Source organism: Balaenoptera acutorostrata, chromosome 3 (genome assembly GCF_949987535.1).
Source record: "Balaenoptera acutorostrata chromosome 3, mBalAcu1.1, whole genome shotgun sequence".
NCBI lineage: Eukaryota > Metazoa > Chordata > Mammalia > Artiodactyla > Balaenopteridae > Balaenoptera > Balaenoptera acutorostrata.
This window is the reverse complement of record NC_080066.1, coordinates 105979565-106001319: the sequence shown is the minus strand read 5'-3', so window position 1 is coordinate 106001319 and position 21755 is coordinate 105979565. Positions and strand designations below refer to the sequence as shown.

Sequence of the window (21755 nt, the reverse complement as noted above, 5' to 3'; positions counted from 1 at the left end):
AGGTCTGGGAAGGTTCAGAGGGCCCTTGGGTCAGGTTTACACTCTGCAAGCCGCGACCTTGAGCAAGCCACATAACCTCTTTGCGCTTTAGTCTTCCCCTCCGTAAAATGGGTATGATAGTGACTTCCTCGCAGGACACTGTAAGAACTAAACGGGGCGGGGCAAGGCAAGTAAAACGCTTGGCGTAGTCTGACTCATCGTGGGCCCTCAGTAGAAGCTGGCAATTACTGCCATCTTCTCAACGTTTGCCCTCAACATGGGGGAAGGTACCCAGGAGAAAGGGCAAAGAAGCCTGCCTAGGACGTCTCCCTTTCCCAGCCCGGATTCCGAACACCCAGTCTTCCGGCCGTTGGGGTCTAAGGGCGCGAGCGAGGCGGGGGGCGGAGCCTGCGTTCCCGCCTCGAGCGGGGCCCCGCCCCCTACCACTGCCTCCGGTGCGCTTTCGGCCTTTTCCCCTCCCCCGACCTCCCCGCGCGGTCCTCCGGGGCCTAGCTTCCCGCAGCCCCTGCGCCCGGCCCGAGGGAGAGCTTCCGGAGCCCGGGCGCGGCCGGGGGCCGGGTGTTGCCGCCGCCGGCCTGCCCGCCCCAGCCCCCTCGGCACTGCCTCGGGAGCTTCAGCTGCCCACGCTGTGCAGGTTTGCTCCGGAGGGTCGGCGGGCGGCGCTGCGGGGAGGAGGAGCGCTGGGAGGGTCAAGCTGGCCAGTCCCCGGTATCCGGTCGCCGAGACCGCCCTCGGCCTTGGGAATCCTTGACTGCCCAGACTTCCGGAAGGAAAGTAGGCGCTGGAGAGCCCGCTCCGCATTTTGATTCATCTCGGGCCCTGTAAGGGTCACATCTTGTGAAAATACCTGTAAAATCAATTTAACGTTCAGTGCAGCGTGTAAAGACAGCTCTAAGAATTTAAAAGACGCCTGAGTCAGAACATTTAAATGCTTCGGTCCTTGTATCACCGTTTTAACACGTCTGAGTGCAAAGGGTGGAGAATCGAGCCTGATTGCCGCCACCGTTCACGCCCTGTAGCACTTTAAAAGGGTAAAGGAAAGCACCCTAAAAAACCCCAAGTGGGCACTTCCCCTATGGAGGGAAGAACAGCTGACTTTTTTGAAATTTGGATTGGTCCTCATTTCCGTGGGCGAAGTTTCCCTGCAAAATTTATTTACAGGCTTAGATCCGTGATAAACAGAATGCTAAAACACTGAGCTTAACTAAGTAGTGGCTTTTGTTGACAAGTCGATTGTGTTATTAATTCTTAATGTCTCATCCAAGGCAGGAATCGTTATCTCAGTTTTGCAGGTGGGAAAAAGTTTGGCACAAAAAAGCAATTCCTTTAAATTCGCACAGAAGCAACGGCTGAGCCGCAAATTAAGTCTTAGCATTCTGATACCTCAGCTACGTCCCCCTCTAGACCATGTTACAACACAAATGAGTAGTTACTTTGATGTTACTCATAAAACCAGGGAGTAAACCAAATGTTCTGTGAACATGAAGTGTTAAATCATAGTAACCTATGTCTGTTCTGCTTTGGGAGGCTCAGCTTCCCTTTGGAGTTTGATACTTTGCAGAGAGGAGGGGGTGGAGCAAAGAAAGAAAAAAATGGGAAGTCATGTCAAGGGAAAAATTTTGTCTCCACAGAGTCCAAACTGTGCCCATCTTTACTGCCCTTTTGTGTTGATGTCATTCTTTTCAGTGTACTCCGTGTTCTGGCAAAACACCGACGGCTCACGTCGTCCTCCCCGCCTCAGACGCATTAATACACCTTTGAGTTCCTCTTCTGGCCCTGACCTCCCTGTCAGTCTTCTTGTCATGCTCTTTCCTCCAGGTGCTCTTTACTAACGCTGTTATGTGAAAACCAGTTGTTTTTGTTCAAGTGTGGAATGATTCGTCACTCCTGAAGGATGTTTCTAGAGTTAATGATCAAAAGCTACCAACAGATCTCAAATGAAAGGACAAGTTAAAGAAGCACAAGAAACTATTGTGGAATTTGATAGCTGAGTTATTTGACTGGAGAAAAAAGCAGACCTGGATTTTTTCCCCCCTTTTCCCAGTTCACTCATAACTAGAAAGCAGCAGCTCAGTTTTAACCTTAGACATAATGGTGGGGGGAGGGGGCCATCCTCCCGTTTAAACTAGTGAATTGGAAAGTTTTCTTTCCCAAGGAGGCTCCTTTTCAGACAGGACCCAGGATGTGTGACATAGTCCCCGCCCTGTAAGAGGTGTTTCTCCTCCCCTGCTTGTAGATGACAGAAATTTGAACCCAAGGTAGTTGTCTCTCTCGAGCAGCTAAGCCAGTTTATCTTTTTGTTTCTTTTACTCAGTTGGACAGATAAGAATCACAAGAAAAGCAGATGGCATCCGGGGATTTCTGTTCATCTGGAGAAGGGATGGAAATACTCCAACAAGGTAAGGGTAGCCATTTGCAAGAGGTTTGAGGACTTATCCACAGAGGTCTTATCTAGGGTCTTGTCTTCTGTAATAAAAAGGGGGAATTCCCTGGTGGTCCAGTGGTTAGGATTCGGCGCTTTCACTGCCATGGCCTGGGTTCATCCCCTGGTTGGGGAACTGAGATGCCATGCGACGTTGCCAAAAAAATTAAAAAAGGATTTATAATGTTCACCAGTATGGTTTCTCGCACAGAAGCCTAACTTTCTAGGGAAACTAGAATACTTGAAGATTCTTAAACACTCTCTTATTGGCAGACAGATTATACTGACTCCTGTTCGGTACCTGCTAGTGCAGTAGACTAAAATTTCAAGATGCTCCCATGCTGAGTTAGCAAGCATATCCTGAAGATGAGAGTGGCCAGTGAACTTCTGAAAGCTACCTTCCTACCTGTGTCTTGAATTTTCTCATATCTTGTCCTCCAAAATCTCAGATCCTTCCATATCTTGAATTCTTTGCATATCTCAAATCCTTTCTTGAATCCTTCAAAAACTTGAATCTTCTGTATTTTAACCATTTCCATAGTGATCTTTCAATGCCTTGAGGGAAAAAAAAGAGAGATTTCTTATTCTCTAAAAGGACTCTGGTATGATGGTCCAAAGAATGAAAATGTAAGTGTTTGGTAAGTGGGAGTAAAACAGAAGACCTCAGCAGAAAGCACGTGGGAAAAGAGATGGAAAAAAAGCCCTTTGAGCATATGGAATAAGCAGTGGATCCTGACTTCTTGCACTTTTTCTCATGCATATGCTGTTCTACATCCACATGGGTTACTCAGTCTATTTACAATAAGGAGAATTTGGTTAGTTAAATTTTTTATTTACTGTTAAGAATATACCTTCTCTCAGTCTTGCTTATGCGACTAGAGATCACATGCAAAGAGGGAACTTTACATGTGTTTTTTTTTTTTCCTTCCTCAAGAGCTCTAGGTATTCTGTGTGAATGAGGCATTTTAGGTACTGTGGTATACCAACGAGTCCCTTATTCTTGATTCTCTTTGTCTAATATTTTCCAACTGCATTTGCATTTTCTAAGATCTTAGTTTTTTTAAGACTCATTCCCTAATTCTTGATTAATGTCCTTGTATATAATATAAATACTTGTTACTTTGAGTATTGCCTCTAGTTTATTTGTGGATTTTTTTCTTTCTTTCTTTCTTTTTTTGGCCACGCCACAGGGCTTGTGGGATCTTAGTTCCTTGACCAGGGATTGAACCCCGGACCCTCGGCAGTGAAAGCACAGGGTCCTTACCACTGGACCGCCAGGGAATTCCCTATTTTTTGATTTTCTTAAAATTTTCATTCGATTTAGAAAACTTCCCTACCAAAAACCTAGGGGTTTTTGGAATTGAGTATTAAGCTAAGAGTTATGCTCAGTTATATAAATTGAGTCCATACTGTCTTTGCTTTTTGGTCCCTATGGGGGACATCCCTTTAAGTGTGCAGCAAACAGCTCCCTCTTTGTAACCTGAGTGAAGAGGACCTATTACAGAACCCACACTTCAGCAAACTGCTGCTGAGTCTCTCACAACACATGGACGAGAGTGGCTTAAGCCTCACACTGGCAAAGGAGCAGGCTCAGGTAAGGGCCCTGGGAGAAGGGCTAATAGGGAGGAAGGAAATATCTTCTGAGAAAGAGGGGTTCCTACCTGGGATTTTTTTGTTTTTTTAGGCGTGGAAGGAAGTTCGATTGCATAAGACAACGTGGTTAAGGTCTGAAATTTTACAGAGAGTCATTCAAGAGCTGCTTGTGGACTACTATGTGAAGAGTCAAGACAGAAATTTAACTTCTGAGGACAAAAAGGTGAGGCAGGAGAGATGAAGTAGGCGTTGGTACCAGCTGTAGGAATGACCAGGCCAGCTATGGCTTCAACTGATTCTATGATCTGGGGGAAATAGGAGCTTTGAGTAATGGTTATCAAGAAAGAAAGGGACTGTAGTTATGGGGGAGAGGTGGGTGTGTTGTCAGGGTTTTGAAAAGAAAGATTGACAGGAGAAAGTACTGGCAGCTGGGAAGTTATCCGAAGGGGATGACACGTTTGAGGACTTTGAAGATGTGTGAAAAACTGGTTTGTGAGGATGGAGGAGGTGGAGTGGGAGAAGTTTTATAGTAACTTCTTTTTGTTTTTTATTCTCTCTCTCAGTTTCATGAGACCCTGGAACAGCGGCTACTCGTGACTGAGCTGACACAGCTCTTAGGTCCCAGCCAGGAGAGGGAGGTGCCCCCACTGCTTGGGCTGGAGAAGGTGGACCTTCTGGAGCTCATGCCACCCTCAGAGGTTGGCGGGGAGCAGATATTGGGACCAAAGAAGGGAAATGGCTTAATTTCTCCCATATATTTAAACATTTTTTGGTTAAGCTTTATTGTTTCTATAAAAATGAAACATGTTCACGGTGGTCAAACTCTAGTAAATAAGAAAGACATTACAAGGAAGAAAGTAAAAGCTGAAATACTAAACCTAGAAATAAATGCAGTATTATTATATACAGCTTGACATAAATAGTATTATACCTTCCATACCTGTATAGAGAGTATAATCTGTTTTCACAATATATTTTGGACTTTTTTCAAGTATATGATTATTTTCAGGTAAATATATTACTTTTCAAATAACTGTAAATAAGATGATACCTCCTAAAGCACTCTTTTTTTTTTTTCATTGAAGTGTAGTTGATTTACAATATTGTGTTAGTTTCAGGTGTACAGCAAAGTGATTCAGTTATATGTATATTTATATCTATTCTTTTTCAGATTCTTTTCCCTTATAGGTTATTATAAAATATTGAGTAGAGTTCCCTGTGCTATACAGTAGGTCCTTGTTGGTTATCTATTTTATATATAGTAGTGTGTATATTGTTAGTCCCAACCTCCTAATTTATCCCTCCCACCTTCCAAAGGCACTCTCAGCAGTGTCCAGGCACATAGTTAGTGCTCAGAGTCCTTATTATATCATCAGTTTAAATTCCAGATAGGATTCCATTGTATGGATGTAGCATGATTTGCTTAACCTTATTGATGGATATTAATTTAAGGTTATTTCCACATTTGTGCTGGTAGAAACCACACTGATAGGAACATGCTAGTTCATACGTGTCTTTGTATGATTATTTTCCGAGTGTTAGTGCTTGAAGTGGGATCACCAGGTCACAGGCTACACACATAGAACACACTGGTACATATTGCCAAACTGCTGTCCAGAGAGGAGCTCCCAGTGCACCTAGGTCCCCACATTTTCATCAGCATGGGATCTTGACAGTCACTGTATTCTTTGCTAATTTGATAGGTCAAAAATTAATCTCCCTGATGTCTCTTGATGTACTTTCTTTGGTTATCACTGAGATTGTTAATCATCACATATTCATTGACTGGATCTTTCTAGTTCCAACAGTCTGTCTGCATCTCTCTTTTCACTTCTGTGGCTGTAGGATTTTGTGTGGATGAGAGCCCGGCTCCTGCTTGAAGTGGAGGAGCAGCTCAAGAAGAAATGTTTCACTCTGCTCTGCTACCACAATCCCAGTTCAGGTGCGTGCTGGCTGTGTTCTGTTCATGGCTGGCCTTCAGGGCTCCTGGTCTTCTCTTTTGAGAATAATGTGTTTGAATTTTAGATTTGGGACAGAAGCTGAGAAGCGTTGGAAATGTTTACTTGTTTGTTTCCTTGCTGGTAGAATAAAAGCAAGAAATTTTGTACGGACTTCTTTTATTCAGCAAGGTGGCAGCGTCCTTTTGCTGCAGGGAAGGATAGTTCGTTCTTAAGAGAATCAGAATGAAATAGGGAGTAAAGTTCAGGTTAATAGGAGTTGACCTTTTCTTTATTTCTATGACTTAAGAGTTAAGGGCCAGGGCTTCCCTGGTGGCGCAGTGGTTAAGAATCCACCTGCCAATGCAGGGGACACGGGTTTGAGCCCTGGTCCGGGAAGGTCCCACATGCCGTGGAGCAACTATGCCCGCACCCCACAACTACCGAGCCTGTGCTCTAGAACCCGTGCACCACGACTACTGAAGCCCGCGTGCCTAGAGCCCGTGCTCTGCAACAGGAGAGGCCACCGCAATGAAGAGTAGCCCCCGCTCCCCGCAACTAGAGAAAGCCCACGCACAGCAACGAAGACCCAATGCGGCCAAAAATAATAAATAAATAAAATAAATAAATTTAAAAAAAAGACACAACACAGCCAAAAATAAATAAATAAATACATTATTTTTAAAAAAAGATTAATAAAAAATAATTAAGGGCCAAATCTGGAATTCAAAGTACGAATGAAGAGAACTTGATGAGAACTGGGCTGTTTTTACCAGGCCATCAGAAGAAAAGCTAGAGGAAGACAGAATTTGTAGGGTTAGATATTGGATAGGGGCACTGAAACATGGCCTTCAAAGGGCAGGAGCAATTAGGGTTTTCCTATCCAGCGCTCTGTCTCTGCCCAGATTCAGACAGTGAAACCCTGAAGGCAGCAAAGGTATGGAACCTCGCAGAGGTCCTGGTGGGTGAGAAGCAGCAGTGCCAGGATGCCAGGAGCCAGCAGAAGGAGCAGATGGTGCTCCTGGAGAAGAAGAGTGCCACCTACTCCCAGGTTTGGCAGGGCAGTGGGATGGCCTCCTTTCATTTTTACCCTGACCCCAGGGGCCCCTCTGGGGAAGCCAGGGATTTCTGATCTGCTTTCTTTTCTACTCTCTTTCGTGGCCACCCTCTTGCTCCTGCCTCCCTCCCGGGTGCTCAGGTGCTTCTCCGCTGCCTGGCCTTGCTGCAGAGGCTTCTTCAGGAGCACCGGCTGAAGACTCAGTCTGAGCTGGACCGTATCAATGCCCAGTACCTGGAGATCAAGTGCAGCGCCATGATCCTTAAGCTGCGGTGAGCTGTGACCGCCGCGGATCTGAGGGACTCCATCTCATACACCACCCCCTCCAACCCTCGCCCTCATCTCTTTCGTCTCCATCATGCCTGGCACCCTGTGGGTGTTCAGTAAATGTCACATAGCAGTATTAGCCTTTGGATTACTCTAAAGCTGTCAACATTCTTGGGTCTTTTATTTTAAAGCCCTCTGAAATAGGTGGTTTATTGTGAGCTAAATTGCTCAGGAATTTGGAATGACCTTGTTTATCCTGTCACTGCTCAACACAGGACCTTGACCATTGGCAGGTCCTGTGTCCCATTCCTAAGTCTGCTGCTGTCAGGGATCCTCAGCTTGACATTTCTTTCTTCCCTCGGTCAGGATGGAAGAGCTAAAGATTTTGTCTGACACTTACACTGATGAGAAAGTGGAAGTTCATCGTCTCATTAGGTGAGAACTCCCAAGAGCCTGACGCAACTATTCAGAGCTTGTCCCCATACCCTCCACCCTCCAGACTCATTCATTTTAGTGCTTTCTCATTCTCGTGTACTTTCTGAGGAACCAGATCCTTATATTGTATCTTCTGTGCCTGGGCTTTTAGGGACCGTTTGGAGGGGGCCATTCACCTACAAGAGCAGGACATGGAGAAGTCCCGACAGGTCCTGAACACCTATGAGGTCCTCGGGGAGGAGTTTGACAGGCTGGTGAAAGAGTACACCCAACTCAAGCAGGCAACTGAGAACAAGCGCTGGGCCCTCCAGGAGTTCAGCAAGGCCTGCCGCTGAGTGTGGGCGGGGCCAGGAGGCTCAGCTTCTGCATAGGGGCTGCCTCCTCCTCTTCCTGCTGAAAGGGCCACCACCACCCGAGCCCACCTTCACTCAAGGGAGCGTGGGGACACTTGCTCAAAACACTGCAGTCCTTTAGGCACCCTCCTGGTTTTTCTTCCTTGTTTACAATGAGAGTCTCTTCTAGCAAATGTAACAGATTTGTATAATTTTCTGTACAGCTGTTTGTCAGTGTCAGCCCTGTATCGTACTTGATTATCTCCTGAATAAAGTGATAATGTTGTATCTGAGGATTTTAGTCATTTTCCTTTGGGCAAAGATAAAAAAAGAATATCAAAGGCTATATGGGAAAAAAAAAAAAAAGGCTATATGGATAAGGAGGGAAACTGAGTGGATCTGAATAGAGATGGATCCGTAATGCTTACTCAAAGGGGGGAGGTTGAAGGGCCAGCCCACCCACGTGGAGTCTTTTTTTTTTTTTTAATTTATTTATTTATTTATTTTTGGCTGTGTTGGGTCTTCGTTGCTGTGCTCGGTCTTTCTCTAGTTGCAGTGAGCGGGCTTCTCATTGCGGTGACTTCTCTTGTCGTGGAGCACGGGCTCTAGGCACGCGGGCTTCAGTAGTTGTGGCTCGCGGGCTCTAGGTCGCAGGCTCAGGAGTTGTGGCACATGGGCTTAGTTGCTCTGCAGCATGCGGGATCTTCCCAGACCAGGTCTTGAACCGGTGCCGCCTGCATTGGCAGGTGGATTCTTAACCACTGCGCCACCAGGGAAGTCCCATGTGGAGTCTTAGAGGCTTCATTCTTAGCAGAAGTGGATTAAAACTGGTCTTGCTCTTGAAGAACTATAGTCTCCAGAGGAGTGCTAGATGCTCAGAGGGATAGGGAACTATTCTGTCACCGTGGCTCTCAGTGGGGCGGGTATGATAAAGTAGCAGGGCGTCCAGCTCGGTTACAGGAAAGGACACAAGGCATTTGTGTTCCTGCTTCCCTCTGGTGTGGTTTGAGGGTTACTTCTTTCTCTGAGAGCAGACGGTGGGAGGAGATCACCCTGAGGAACCAAGTTCCACAGTCTATTTAGCTTAGAAAAAGGCAGGGCCCTGGCTGGTGTCAAAGTCAGGGACTGCAAACAAGCACAAGACCGACACCCTTATTTAGAAGGGCCTACCCAGCTTCTCAAACCACTTTCCAGGGAGACTGTCTCAAGGTGCTCTTTTTGCTAAGATCAAATAATGATGGTTCCCTGCACTATACAGTAGGTCCTTGTTGTTTATCTATTTTACATATATAGTGGTGTGTATCTGTTAATTCCAAACCCCTAATTTATCCCTCCCTCCCTCCCCTTTTCCCTTTGGTAACCATAAGATTGTTTTCTATGTCTGTAAGTCTGTCTCTGTTTTATGAATAAGTTCATTTGTATAATTTTTTTAGATTCCACATATAAGTGATATCATGTGATATTTGTCTTTCTCTTTCCGACTTACTTCACTTAGTACGATAATCTCTAGGTCCATCCATGTTGCTGCAAATGGCGTTATTTCATTCTTTTTTATGGCTGAGTAGTATTCCATTGTATATATATATACCACACCTTCTTTATCCATTCATCTGTCAATGGATAAAAGACATTTAGGTTGCTTCCACGTCTTGGCTATTATAAATAGGGTTGTAATGAACATTGGGGTGCATGTATCTTTTCTAATTAAAGTTTTCGTCTTTTCCGGGTATATGCCCAGGAATGGGATTGCTGGATCATATGGTAACTCTATTTTTAGTTTTTTAAGGAACCTCCATACTGTCCTCCAGTGGCTGCACCAATTTACATTCCCACCAACAGTGTAGGAGGGTTCCCTTTTCTTTACAAAGAGTGTTCAGTGCACCTGAAGAGAGCACTACAGTGGTGTGTCTTGGTCCTTTCCTTCTTCACACTGCCTGGAGATGGAAGGTTCGCAGTAGTAAATTTGTCTATTGTGGAGATGAGAAGGGGCCTTGGAGGGCAAGCAGAGGGGTTGAGCGAGAGCTGAGGGTTAGCATCTTGGACCTCAGCTGCCCTCTCCTCCTCACATTTTTCAGAAAAGATTTGCCTTTACTGTCTCATTCATTCTTTCGCACTCCTCTCTCTCTTCACTTACCTTCTACCACATCTGATCAAGAACCAAGTCTTGCTGGGAATTCCCTGGCAGTCCAATGGTTAGGAATTGACACTTTCACTGCCAGGCCAGGGTTCCCGATACCTGGTCAGGGAACTAAGATCCCTGCAAGCCCCGCAGCCCGGCCGAAAAAAAAAAAGAACCAAGTCTTGTTGATTCTTCCTCCATAATGAGAGGCAAAGTATATCACCTCCAGAACTTGGAATAGGATCGGTCTCTGGAATGAAACTAGGGCACTCTCAGACAAGCAAAATCTGTCCCCTCCAGTCTTTCAAGGAGGGGTGAATATCCAGGTCTCAAGGGAGTGACCTTGCCTTCATTCTCCCTCAGCCATCACAAAAAGGGGAACCCGGCGCCCCCTGGAGGGCCCCTCACCCCATAAAGAGTCTCTCCACAATACCCATCCTAAAGGATCTGGACTAGGTTTGTTTTTTTTTGTTTTTTTTAAAGTTTATTTATTTATTTGGTTGCACCAGGTCTTAGTTGCGGAAAGCGAGATCCTTAGTTGTCGCATACAAACTCTTAGTTGTGGCATGCATGTGGGATCTAGTTCCCTGATCAGGACCTGGGCCCCCTGCATTGGGAGCACAGAGTCTTATCCACTGCGCCACCAGGAAAGTCCCTGGTCTAGGTTTTGTTAAGGGAACTGGCAGTTCTTATACCTTGAGATAGTGAAAATATAGGCGTTAACTCATCATGAGCGAGGTTAGCAATCTGTAGAAAGAATTTTCCCTAAAAGATAGTTATATTCAAGTGGCTGAGGTCCAGCCAAAGTGGCTAAGTAAGGCCTGGTCTCAGAAAAATACAACTGAAATGTAGAAAGACCTAAATGTACTAAGCCTGGCTGAAGAAAGAATGTGTAACCAAACGTAAATGATTAGCCCAGAGTTTAGAAAAGGGTTATCCAAAGAACAAGATCAGGGCTCTCCAGAGGCTCTGGACCCACCAAGCTGAAGCCAGGCCCTGAACCCGAAGACCTCCCCAATGTCCTGCCACCTTGTGAGACCAGTCAGCATGGCCAATGGGCATCCTTCCCCTGCCACTGCCCCACCTTACTCAGGTCCTCATTTTGGGTCCCTGCAAATTGCCCTAACTGCCCCTCCTCTCATCATATACACCACTGCCAGGCCAATTTTTATGATGATTCTGATTTGTTTTTCCCAGGTAGTTTGTAATTTTCACTTCACGTCATTTCTCTGTTCAAAACATGTCAGGTGTCCCCACTGCATACCAAACACAGTCCACATGGCTTAGCTGGGAATTCAAGCCCTCACAGTGCAGCTCGACTTTCCAACCTTTTCCCACCACACACACCTTCTACTCACCCTAAGCCGCCCCCCAGTGGGCTTACTCACCCTTTCATGCTTTCTTGTGCTTGTTATGATTCTGTCCACCTGGCAAGAACTCTTCTGCTCATAAAATCCTATCATCTTGGAGGCCCACCTCAAGTTCTGCTTCCCCATGATCATTCCAGCTAGAAAAGGTCTCACTGTCATTTAATACCCACAGCACTTTTTTTTTTTAATAAAGAATTTTGGGTTTTTTTGTTTGTTTGTTTTATTTATTTATTTATTATTATTATTTTTTGGGCTGTGTTGGGTCCTCGTCTCTGTGCAAGGGCCTTCTCCAGTTGCGGCAAGTGGGGACCACTCTTCATCGCGGCCTCTCTTGCCATAGAGCACAGGCTTCAGACGAGCAGGCTCAGCAATCGTGGCTCATGGGCCCAGCCGCTCCGCGGGATGCAGGATCCTCCCAGACCAGGGCTCGAACCCGTGTCCCCCCACACCGGCAGGCAGACTCCCAACCACTGCGCTACCAGGGAATCCCATCCACAGCCCTTTGTTACAACTTCTTTAAGGTGCCTGTCATGCAGGCCTTGAATTTCATTACCCCACTGGGCAGTGTGTTTAACCCTATCTACAACATCAGAGGCTCCTGGACGGCAGCTGGTTGTAAAACAGGTGTTCTCAGTCTTTCTGGTCTCAGGACTCTTTTACTTGCCACTATTTTTAAGGATGCCAAAGAGATTTTGTTTATGTAAGTTTTATCTATAGATATTTCGCATATTAAAAAGTAAAACTGAGAGACTATCATCGGTCTTTTCCTGAAGGATATCAGAAAAAAAAATTACTTCGTTTTATTGAGCATGGATGTTTCTTGAATATAATCCTTTGCCGAGATGGAGTCAGGTAGTATCCGAGCTCTAGTTAGTCACAACTGCTTTGATATTTAAATATGATCTTGATTAGATCTCAATTTTATAAACGCATAACTTAATCCCTAGTGGCAAACGTAGAACCAAAAGAGCTTTTTAAAACAAATAATTTTGGGGGGCTTCCCTGGTGGCGCAGTGGTTGGGAATCCGCCTGCCAATGCAGGGGACGCGGGTTCGAGCCCTGGTCTGCGAAGATCCCACATGCCGCGGAGCAACTAAGCCCGTGAGCCACAGCTACTGAACCTGCGCGTCTGGAGCCTGTGCTCCGCAACAGGAGAGGCCGCGACAGTGAGAGGCCCGCGCACCGCGATGAAGAGTGGCCCCCGCTCACCGCAACTGAAGAAAGCCCTCGCACAGAAACGAAGACCCAACACAGCCATAAATAAATAAATAAATTTATTTAAAAAAATAATAATAATAATAATTTTTTTATTGAAGTATAGTTGATTTACAATGTCGTGTTAGTTTCAGGTGTACAGCACAGTGATTCAGTTATACATATATACATATATATACACACACACACATATATATACACATATATATATTCTTTTTCAGATTATTTTCCCCTATAGGTTATTACAAAATATTGAGTATAGTTCCCTGTGCTATACAGTAGGTCCTTGTTGGTTATCTATTTTATTTATAGTTGTGTGTATATGTTAATCCCAAACTCCTAATTTATCCCCTCTCCCTTTCCCCTTTGGTAACCATAAGTTTGTTTACTATGTCTGTGGGTCTATTTATGTTTTGTAAATAAGTTCATTTGTATCTTTCTTTTATATCTTTATATTTATATTATTTCTTTTATATTATAATAAGTTCATTTATATCTATCCACATATAAGCAATATTATATGATATTTGTCTTTCCAAAAGAGTTTTATGTACATGTCACAGGGAAGGAGGCAGCAAATGAATAAGGCTTAAATGATTTTCTAATATTCCTTGATATTTGATTGTCCTCTTCCTGCTACAGATAAAACGCCACTGAGTGATATCAAGTATATGAATTACAAGCCTATGTCTTAAGAATGGAAACTTTCTATTCAGAAAAAGTTGAAGATAATTGCTGGAAGTTTACTTGAACATCATTTTAAAAATTATTTTAAAGACTGAAGAAACTAATACAATATAGAATGATCTTAGTTGTCATTGTTAGAGAAAAGCAAAGAAAAAAAATCCAAGTAATTTAATTTGACTTTGAAATGTGATTTGATATTTACATATTGAGATGATGTGTCTGATATTCTAGACATTCACAATATTTAATAAACTAAATATTCTCCCAATCAAAAAGGTTTTAAAAACTGAGAAAATTTTAAAATATTTATTAATTCATTAAACATAATAAGCCCATTGCATGTTAACATAAATAATACATTTTAATTAAAAAACTGTGTTTTCCAAAACAAAAAAAACTTATGGGGCTTCCCTGGTGGTGCAGCGGTTAAGAATCCGCCTGCCAATGCAGGGGACATGGGTTTGAGCCCTGGTCCGGGAAGATCCCACATGCTGCAGAGCAACTAAGCCTGTGCGCCACAACTACTGAGCCTGCGCTCTAGAGCCCACAAGCCACAACTACTGAGCCCGCGTGCCACAACTACTGAAGCCCACGCGCCTAGAGCCCATGCTCCGCAACAAGAGAAGCCACCACAATGAGAAGCCCGCGCACCACAACGAAGAGTAGCCCCCGCTCGCCGCAACTAGAGAAAGCCCATATGCAGCAATGAAGACCCAATGAAGCCAAAAATAAACTTAAAAAAAAAACAAACAGAAAAAACAAACTTATGAGAAGAGTGATACTGTTTTATATTTTTGCAAATCTCCTTGGTATCTGGTTTAATAGAAGGCAGCTGGATTCTCATATCTGCTTTCTGTTATGATATGTGGCTTTGGCTGAATAAAGAAAATCTGGCCTCACACAGACACGTAGGAGATCCTCATGCACCTCCTAAAAAGGACTCAGGGAGCCCCCAAGGTCCTTGGACCACGTTTGGGGAAACGCTATTGTAAAAGAAAAAGCAATGGGTTGGGAATCAGAAGAACTGGATTCTTATTCTGGCTCTACTATTTAGTTGAAGCACAACTTTGTTCAAGACACTGAACCTCAGTTTTCTCATATACAAAATAGATATATTAATAAGTCCTACCTCACAAGATTATGTCCTGAGCATTAGGACAAGATTATGTCCTGAGGTGAGATAATATATTTAAAGTACCTGGCCTGTGGTAGAGCTTAATAAATATTACTCTGTCCAGAGAAAGACAAATACTGTATGATCTCACTTATATGTGAAATCTAAAAAACAAACTCATAGGAAAAGAGATCAGACTTGTGGTTACCATAGCTGGAAAGTGGGGGAAGGGGGAATTGGAGGAAGGTGATCAAGAGGTACGAACTTCCAGTTATAAGATAAATAAGTCCTAGGGATGTACATGGCGACTATAGTTAACACTGCTGTATGATGTATAGGAAAGTTGTTAAAAGAGCAAATCCTAAGAGTTCTCATCCCAAGGAGAAACATTTTTTTCTTTCTTTTCCTTTTTATTGTAACTATATAAGAAGATAGATGTTAGCCAAAACTGTTGTAATTTCACAATATATGTAAAACAAACCATCATGCTGTACACCTTAGACTTATACAGTGATGTATGTCAATTATTTCTCAATAAAACTAGAAAAAAACTAAAACAAACAACAAACCCAAAAATATTAGTCTGCCTAGGAGGACTGTTAACGTTATTGCTATGAGTGAGAGTGACTGCTGAAGTTCAGACAGCTACAGGGGCCTAGAGAGGAGGGGGGCCTTGGCTAGGTCTTCAAAAGGAAGAAGAATGGAAACAAGCAGAAAGATCAAGGAGAGATCACAGGTTTTAGATACATTGAAAAGATGTTTCCCACATAGTATAAACATACTTATTATAGAAAACTTGGAAAATACATTTTCCCCCGCACATATTGAAGTCATTCTGCATGTACGATTTGTAATCTGTGTCATTTAATGGCATATCATGAACATTTCTCCATGTTTATTAAATTTTCTCTGACAACATTGATTTTAATGATGACTGCTTAAGATTTCCTTGCATGGATGATTTATTTGACTATACCCCTACAGGATATCCAACTTGTTATACATTTTTTGTAATCATAAAAAAATGCTACACTAGACATTTCTCTTAATGAATCTTTGCCCTAGTTTGTGAACATTGTCTAGGATAGCTTTCTAGAAGTAAAATTATAGATGATGTGTCTTAAGGTTAAGGTCAAAGGCTCTGGAGTCAGTTGACCTAGGTTTGTACCCCATCTAAACCCCTTCTTAGGGGGGCAAGTCACTTAACCTCTCTAAGACTTAGTTCCTTCACCCATAGATGGATAACATTTCCTTCCTCACCGGGTTCATGTGAAGATTCAGAGTTCTTGTGAATGTAAAGTGCTTTTCATAGCACCTGACACAAAATAAGGGCTCAATAAATGTTAGCTCTTATTATTATCATAAATGCATTCAGGGGACTTCCCTGGCAGTCCAGTGGTTAAGACTTCACCTTCTAATTCTGGGGGTGCGGGTCCAATCCCTGGTCGGGGAGCTAAGATCCCACGTGCTTCGTGGCCAAAAAAACCAAAACATAAAACAGAAATATTGTAACAAATTCGATAAGGACTTTAAAAATGGTCCACATTAAAAAAATCTTTAAAAAAAAAATTGCATTCATATATTTAATCATGCATGTATACACATACAACTGGTCTGTTTCTGGGCTATTGGTTTTGTTTTTCTTTTCTTTTTTTTTTTTTTTAATTTTATTTTTTTATTTATTTATTTTTAGCTGTGTTGGGTCTTCGTTTCGTGCGAGGGCTTTCTCTAGTTGCGGCAAGTGGGGTCCACTCTTCATCGCGATGCGCGGGCCTCTCACTATCGCGGCCCCTCCCGTTGCAGGGCACAGGCTCCAGACGCGCAGGCTCAGTAGTTGTGGCTCACGGGCCCAGTTCCTCCGCGGCATGTGGGATCTTCTCAGACCAGGGATCGAACCCGTGTCCCCTGCATTAGCAGGCGGACTCTCAACCACTGCGCCACCAGGGAAGCCCCTGTTTTTCTTTTTTAAATTTATTTTATTTATTTATTATTTATTTATTTATTTAGCATTGGGTCTTCGCTGCTGCATGCGGGCTTTCTCTAGGTTGCGTCAAGCGGGGGCTACTCCCTGTTGAGGTGCGCAGGCTTCTCATTGCAGTGGCTTCTCTTGTTGCGGAGTGCGGGCTTTAGGCGCGCGGACTTAAGTAGTTGTGGTGCACGGGTTTAGTTGCTCCGGGGCATGTGGGATCTTCCCGGACCAGGGCTCGAACCCGTGTCCCCTGCATTGGCAGGCGGATTCTCAACCACTGTGCCACCAGGGAAGCCCCTGTCTTTTTTTCTCTGTCTATTCTTGTACCAACTGCACATTGTAGCCTTTTATTTATTTATACATTGCTTGTTTCATAAAGGGTTTGAGGTAACGGGCCAAAAATGTAGAGCAAATTCCGTCTCCTTTCTCTTTTTAAAAATTTTTCTTTGCTTTTCCTTTTTAAAAAAATCTTACTTCCTTTCTTTCCTTGTTTCTTTCCTTCCAGGTCTTAGTTGCAGCACAGGGGATCTTTGTCGCCGCATGCAGGATCTTCGTTGTGGCATGCGTGATCTTTTGCGGCATGCATGATATTTAGTTGCGGCACATGAACTCTTAGTTGCGTGCAGCATGCATGTGGGATCTAGTTCCCTGACCAGTGATCGAACGTGGACCCCCTGCATTGGGAGTGCGGAGGCTTAGCCACTGTGCCATCAGGAAAGTCCCTTCTTTGCTTTTCTTGTCTGCTTTTTATTACAAATGAATGGTAGAATCATTTTATCAAGTAACAAAGGATTCCGTTCAAATTGTGACTGAGGGACTTCCCTGGTGGCGCAGTGGTTAAAAATCCACCTGCCGGGCTTCCCTGGTGGCGCAGTGGTTGAGAATCTGCCTGCCAATGCAGGGGACACGGGTTCGAGCCCTGGTCTGGGAAGATCCCACATGCCGCGGAGCAACTAAGCCCGTGAGCCACAACTACTGAGCCTGCGCGTCTGGAGCCTGTGCTCCGCAACAAAAGAGGCCGCAATGGTGAGAGGCCCGCGCACCGCGATGAAGAGTGGCCCCCGCTTGCCGCAACTAGAGAAAAGCCTTCGCACAGAAACAAAGACCCAACACAGCCAAAAATAAATAAATAAATAATTAAAAAAAAAAAAAGAGTCCACCTGCCAATGCAGGGAACACAGGTTCGAGCCCTAGTCCGGGAAGATCCCACGTGCTGTGGAGCAACTAAGCCCGTGTGCCACAACTACTGAGCCCATGTACTGAGCCCATGTGCCACAACTACTGAAGCCCGCGCACCTACAGGCCGTGCTCTGCAACAAGAGAAGCCACCGCAATGAGAAGCCTGCACACCACCATGGAGAGCAGCCCCCGCTCACTGCAACTAGAGAAAACCTGCGCGCAGCAACAAAGACCCAACGCAGCCAAAAAACAAAAATTTAATTAATTAAAAAAAAAAAAGAATTGTGACTGAATGTTGGAAAAGTGAGAAATTAATTTGGTAAGAATTGGCATCTTTATAAGATTCATTTTCCTAAGAACATGACTCGTTTCTCCATTTTTTTTCAGTCTTTATATCTCTCAGCAAAATTTTATGATTTTCTATATATAAGTTCCTCGCATTTTCCAGTAAGGTTACAGCTAAGTATTTTATGGTGATATTATTGTTACCTCTGTGAATGGGTAAAAAACTAATCACAATAGCTAATGTATATTGAAGGCCTCCTATGTGCAGATAGGTTCTAAATGCTTTACTATATATATATATTTTTTATTTTACATTTTGTTTCCAGTCTCCCAGTTCATCCCACCCCCCACCCAAATGCTTTACTATATTAACTAATTTAATGCTCATAACAGCTTTATGAGATAAGAACTATTATTTACATTCCTATTTTGTGGATGAGGAAACTGAGGCCAGAGGGGTTAGGTTCACATGGTTAGTAAATGGATAAATAGGGCTTTAACCTCTTGCCATCTGGCTCCACCGCCCATGATCTTAACTACTATGTTATTGGGATATTTCCTAGTTCCCAGACCAGGGATCAAACCTATGCCCCCTGCATTGGAGGCACGGGGTCTTAACCATTGGACTGCCAGGGAAGTTCCGGGATATTTTTATTAATTATGTCTTCTAACTGGTTATTCTTAGTTTATAAGAAGGCTACAGATATGTTTTGTATTTGTCTTGTATTAAGTGATGTCGCTGAATGCTGTTATTAATTCTCATCATTTTAGAATTGATTCTCATGGATTTTCTATGTATACGATCATATCATCTGCAAACAATGATAAGTGTGCCTCTTTCCAAAAGTTATAACTGCTTTTAAAAAATTTCCAGTCTTATTGTATTGGATTTTTCAGAATAATATTAAATAACAGTGATGAGACAAGACATTCTTGTATTATTTTATCTTTACCTGAATTGTTGACTTCATATATACATATATGTGTTTATATATAAAGAATATTGACTATTAAGAATGTTTTAGAAAATGGAATTGACTTACCATGTTCTCTTTGATGTCTACTAAAAATGATCAAATGTTTTTCTTGCTTGCTTTATTTTTGACCTATTATATAAATAAATTTCCTAATACCTAACCTTGTGTTAATTCCTGAGATAAACCCTAATTGGTTCTGGTATATTATTATGTTAATATACTATTGACTTTTATTGTTAATCTTAAATATTTTAGGATTTTTACATTTATATTCCTAAGTGAGACAGGTCTATAGGTTTGCTTTATTTTTTTTTGTGGAGGGGGTGGGTCCTATTTCTGACAGATTTTGATATTAGGTATATTCTGGCTTCATAAACAAATTGGGTAGTTTTCCATCTTTTTCTATGTTCCAGAACAGTTTCTACTTTCTATTCATTTTGACAGATAAATACTGTATAATAGAGATGACAAGGAAGAGAATGCAAATTGGCACAGATTATTTTGCTTCAGTAACTCTGCCACTTTTGTAGCTGGAGGACAGCCTTGATTGTGAAGAAGCAATTTGGAGCAGTAGGAGGGTCAAATGGGCCATTATTTTGGTGTTGAAGAGTGCAGCTGGCTGGGCACGCACAGAAGTGAGTGAAGGTGGGCCTGGGGAGGGAGGCGAGGGCTGAAGAAGGAGGGGTGCCCAAGAGAAGGTGAAAGGAGGGTTTACAATGCACTGGCAGTGTTTAAACAAGGACATAAAAACAGAAGCAGGTAGAAGAACTGGGCCTGAAGGTGAGGAATGCTAGAGGGCAACAGGAGGGTTATCTGGGAGTGGGTACTTCTTCCCTTCCAAAAAAGTTTCCAGTGCTCTAGACTGTTTGTCACTGGCTCCTGTTGGAGAAAGTAACATTATTTCTCACCTACCACCTCCCTGTCTTCATCCCAGCAAAGGCCTACATCCTATAGTATAACAGTGACTGACATGCTTCTGAGCACAAAAGTTCAGCAAGGAGAGCAGAGCAGAGGGAAGGAGAGCATAAGATGGACCTCACCAACTCTGACTTTATGCCTAGGGCCAAGTCCTTTAAAAGGTTCTCTATTTCTTTTTCAGTCTGTTCCTTCTGCTCCTCTGTAGCTCATATAGACAGACCTACAGACCACGCTGTTCTTTAAGGCAAAGCAAAGTGCTGTAAGACAGGCAGGAAGCAATTTGGTGTGGAATTCCCGGGAACTGTTCAGCATTATGCTTGCCACATAGCGGAGGCCATTTTGAATGAAAAAACAAAGACATCCCAGACTAATGAAATTCAGCCCATCTAAGTTTACTTTAAGGTCAGTCAGAAATTCTAGGCTCTTTTTATGCAAACCCTTTGAAAATTATTTTAACTGATGGCAAAATTGACATTACTGTTTCACAGATTTCCTCTCTCCCTTTCACCCATGGAGGGGTTAGTTAACAGAGCAGCCTCCAGCTTGACATCAGGAGGAAGATTCCAGGAGCACAGATGGTCCACAGCCCAGATAATTAGCTTCTGAAGACAAAACAACATCTAATAAGTCTTCTGTGAATGTAGAGTTTGGTTGGGCACAGCTGGGGCAGAGAACAAGCAGGCCTCCCCAACAACTCTTTTTCTTCTTAAAATGTCGGCAGAGCACTCACCCACTTCCTGTCAACTCCCTACTCATAAGAACTGCAGGGAAGAATTCAAATAAATATTGTAGACACTCCAGCCTAAAGGAGGGGAAGTATAACTCCCTACTCCTTAAGCGTGGAATGCACAAGTGACTTCCTTCCAAAGAGTACAGGATAGAAGGGGTGGGGGGGAAGGAGTGTAATTGAACAGTGGAGAAACCTGATAAACACTAGTTCTACCAGATGATAAAGGTCAACATCAACGGTCATAAATTATATTGATGGTATGTACTCTTGATATGATGTGATGAAAATGGCACTTTACCTCTGTGATCTTCCTCCCCCAAACCCATAATCCCAGTCTAATTATGAGAAAACCATCAGAAAAATTCCAATAGAGAGGTGTCCTTCAGTATACCTGACCAGTACTCCTCAAAATTATCAAGGTCATCAAAAACAACGAACATCTGACAAACTGTCACAGCCAAGAGGAGCCTAAGCAGACATGACAACTATATGTAATATGGTATCCTCGATGGGATGGTGGAACAGAAAGAAGACATTAGGTAAAAACTAGGAAAATCTGAATAAACTATGTACTTTAGTTAATAATAATAATGTATCAATTCTGGTCCATGAATAGTAATAAATGTACCATACTAATGTTAAGATGTTAATAATAGAGAAAGCTGTAGGGAGGCATGAGAGAACTGGCTGTGTTGTACTACCTGCTGAAGTTTTCTGTAAATCTAAAACTCTTTTAAGAAATAAAGTCTAGGGGCTTCCCTGGTGGTGCAGTGGTTAAGAATCCGCCTGCCCTGGTCCGGGAAGATCCCACGTGCCGTGGTGCAACTAAGCCCGTGCGCCACAACTGCTGAGCCTGTGCTCTAGAGCCCGCAAGCCACAACTGCTGGAGCCCGCGAGCCACAACTACTGAAGCCCGTGCACCTAGAGCCCGTGCTCTGCAACGAGAAGCCACTGCAATGAGAAGCCCACGCACCGCAACGAAGAGTAGCCCCCGCTCGCCGCAACTAGAGAAAGCCTGCGTGCAGCAACGAAGACCCAACGCAGCCAATAAATAAATAAATAAATACATTTATTAAAAAAAAAAGAGGGGCTTCCCTGGTGGCGCAGTGGTTGGGAGTCAGCCTGCCAATGCAGGATACACGGGTTCGA

The 21755-nt window shown here is 43.4% G+C and overlaps 1 protein-coding gene across 6 annotated transcripts; it reads left to right on the top strand.

The window, feature by feature from the left end:
* Positions 1 to 441: 441 nt before the first annotated feature.
* Positions 442 to 8336, top strand: HAUS4 (HAUS augmin like complex subunit 4). Of its 6 annotated transcripts, none has more exons than XM_007180547.3 (10): positions 442 to 634; positions 2315 to 2399; positions 3874 to 4016; positions 4107 to 4238; positions 4579 to 4713; positions 5861 to 5957; positions 6858 to 7003; positions 7151 to 7281; positions 7643 to 7711; positions 7863 to 8336. In XM_007180547.3, the coding sequence occupies exons 2-10, from the start codon at positions 2345 to 2347 to the stop codon at positions 8044 to 8046; spliced, it is 1092 nt and encodes a 363-aa protein (XP_007180609.1). In that variant the 5' UTR covers positions 442 to 634; positions 2315 to 2344; the 3' UTR covers positions 8047 to 8336. The 6 variants fall into 6 exon arrangements, with proteins under 6 accessions (XP_007180609.1, XP_057400119.1, XP_007180611.1 ...); XM_057544136.1 differs by lacking the exon at positions 442 to 634 and adding an exon at positions 668 to 821; XM_007180549.3 differs by lacking the exon at positions 442 to 634 and adding an exon at positions 850 to 1031.
* The last annotated feature ends 13419 nt before the right edge of the window (positions 8337 to 21755 follow it).

What these genes read in the sequence shown, in the direction of transcription:
- HAUS4 (XM_057544135.1), top strand. Translation starts at nt 1,593, where the DNA reads ATGGGAAGTCATGTCAAGGGAAAAATTTTGTCTCCACAGAGTCCAAAC. An exon ending in TGGCAAAGGAGCAGGCTCAG is followed by an intron (nt 4,017 to 4,106) that starts GTAAGGGCCCTG and finishes TTGTTTTTTTAG; the next exon opens with GCGTGGAAGGAAGTTCGATT. An exon ending in AGCTCATGCCACCCTCAGAG is followed by an intron (nt 4,714 to 5,860) that starts GTTGGCGGGGAG and finishes CTGTGGCTGTAG; the next exon opens with GATTTTGTGTGGATGAGAGC.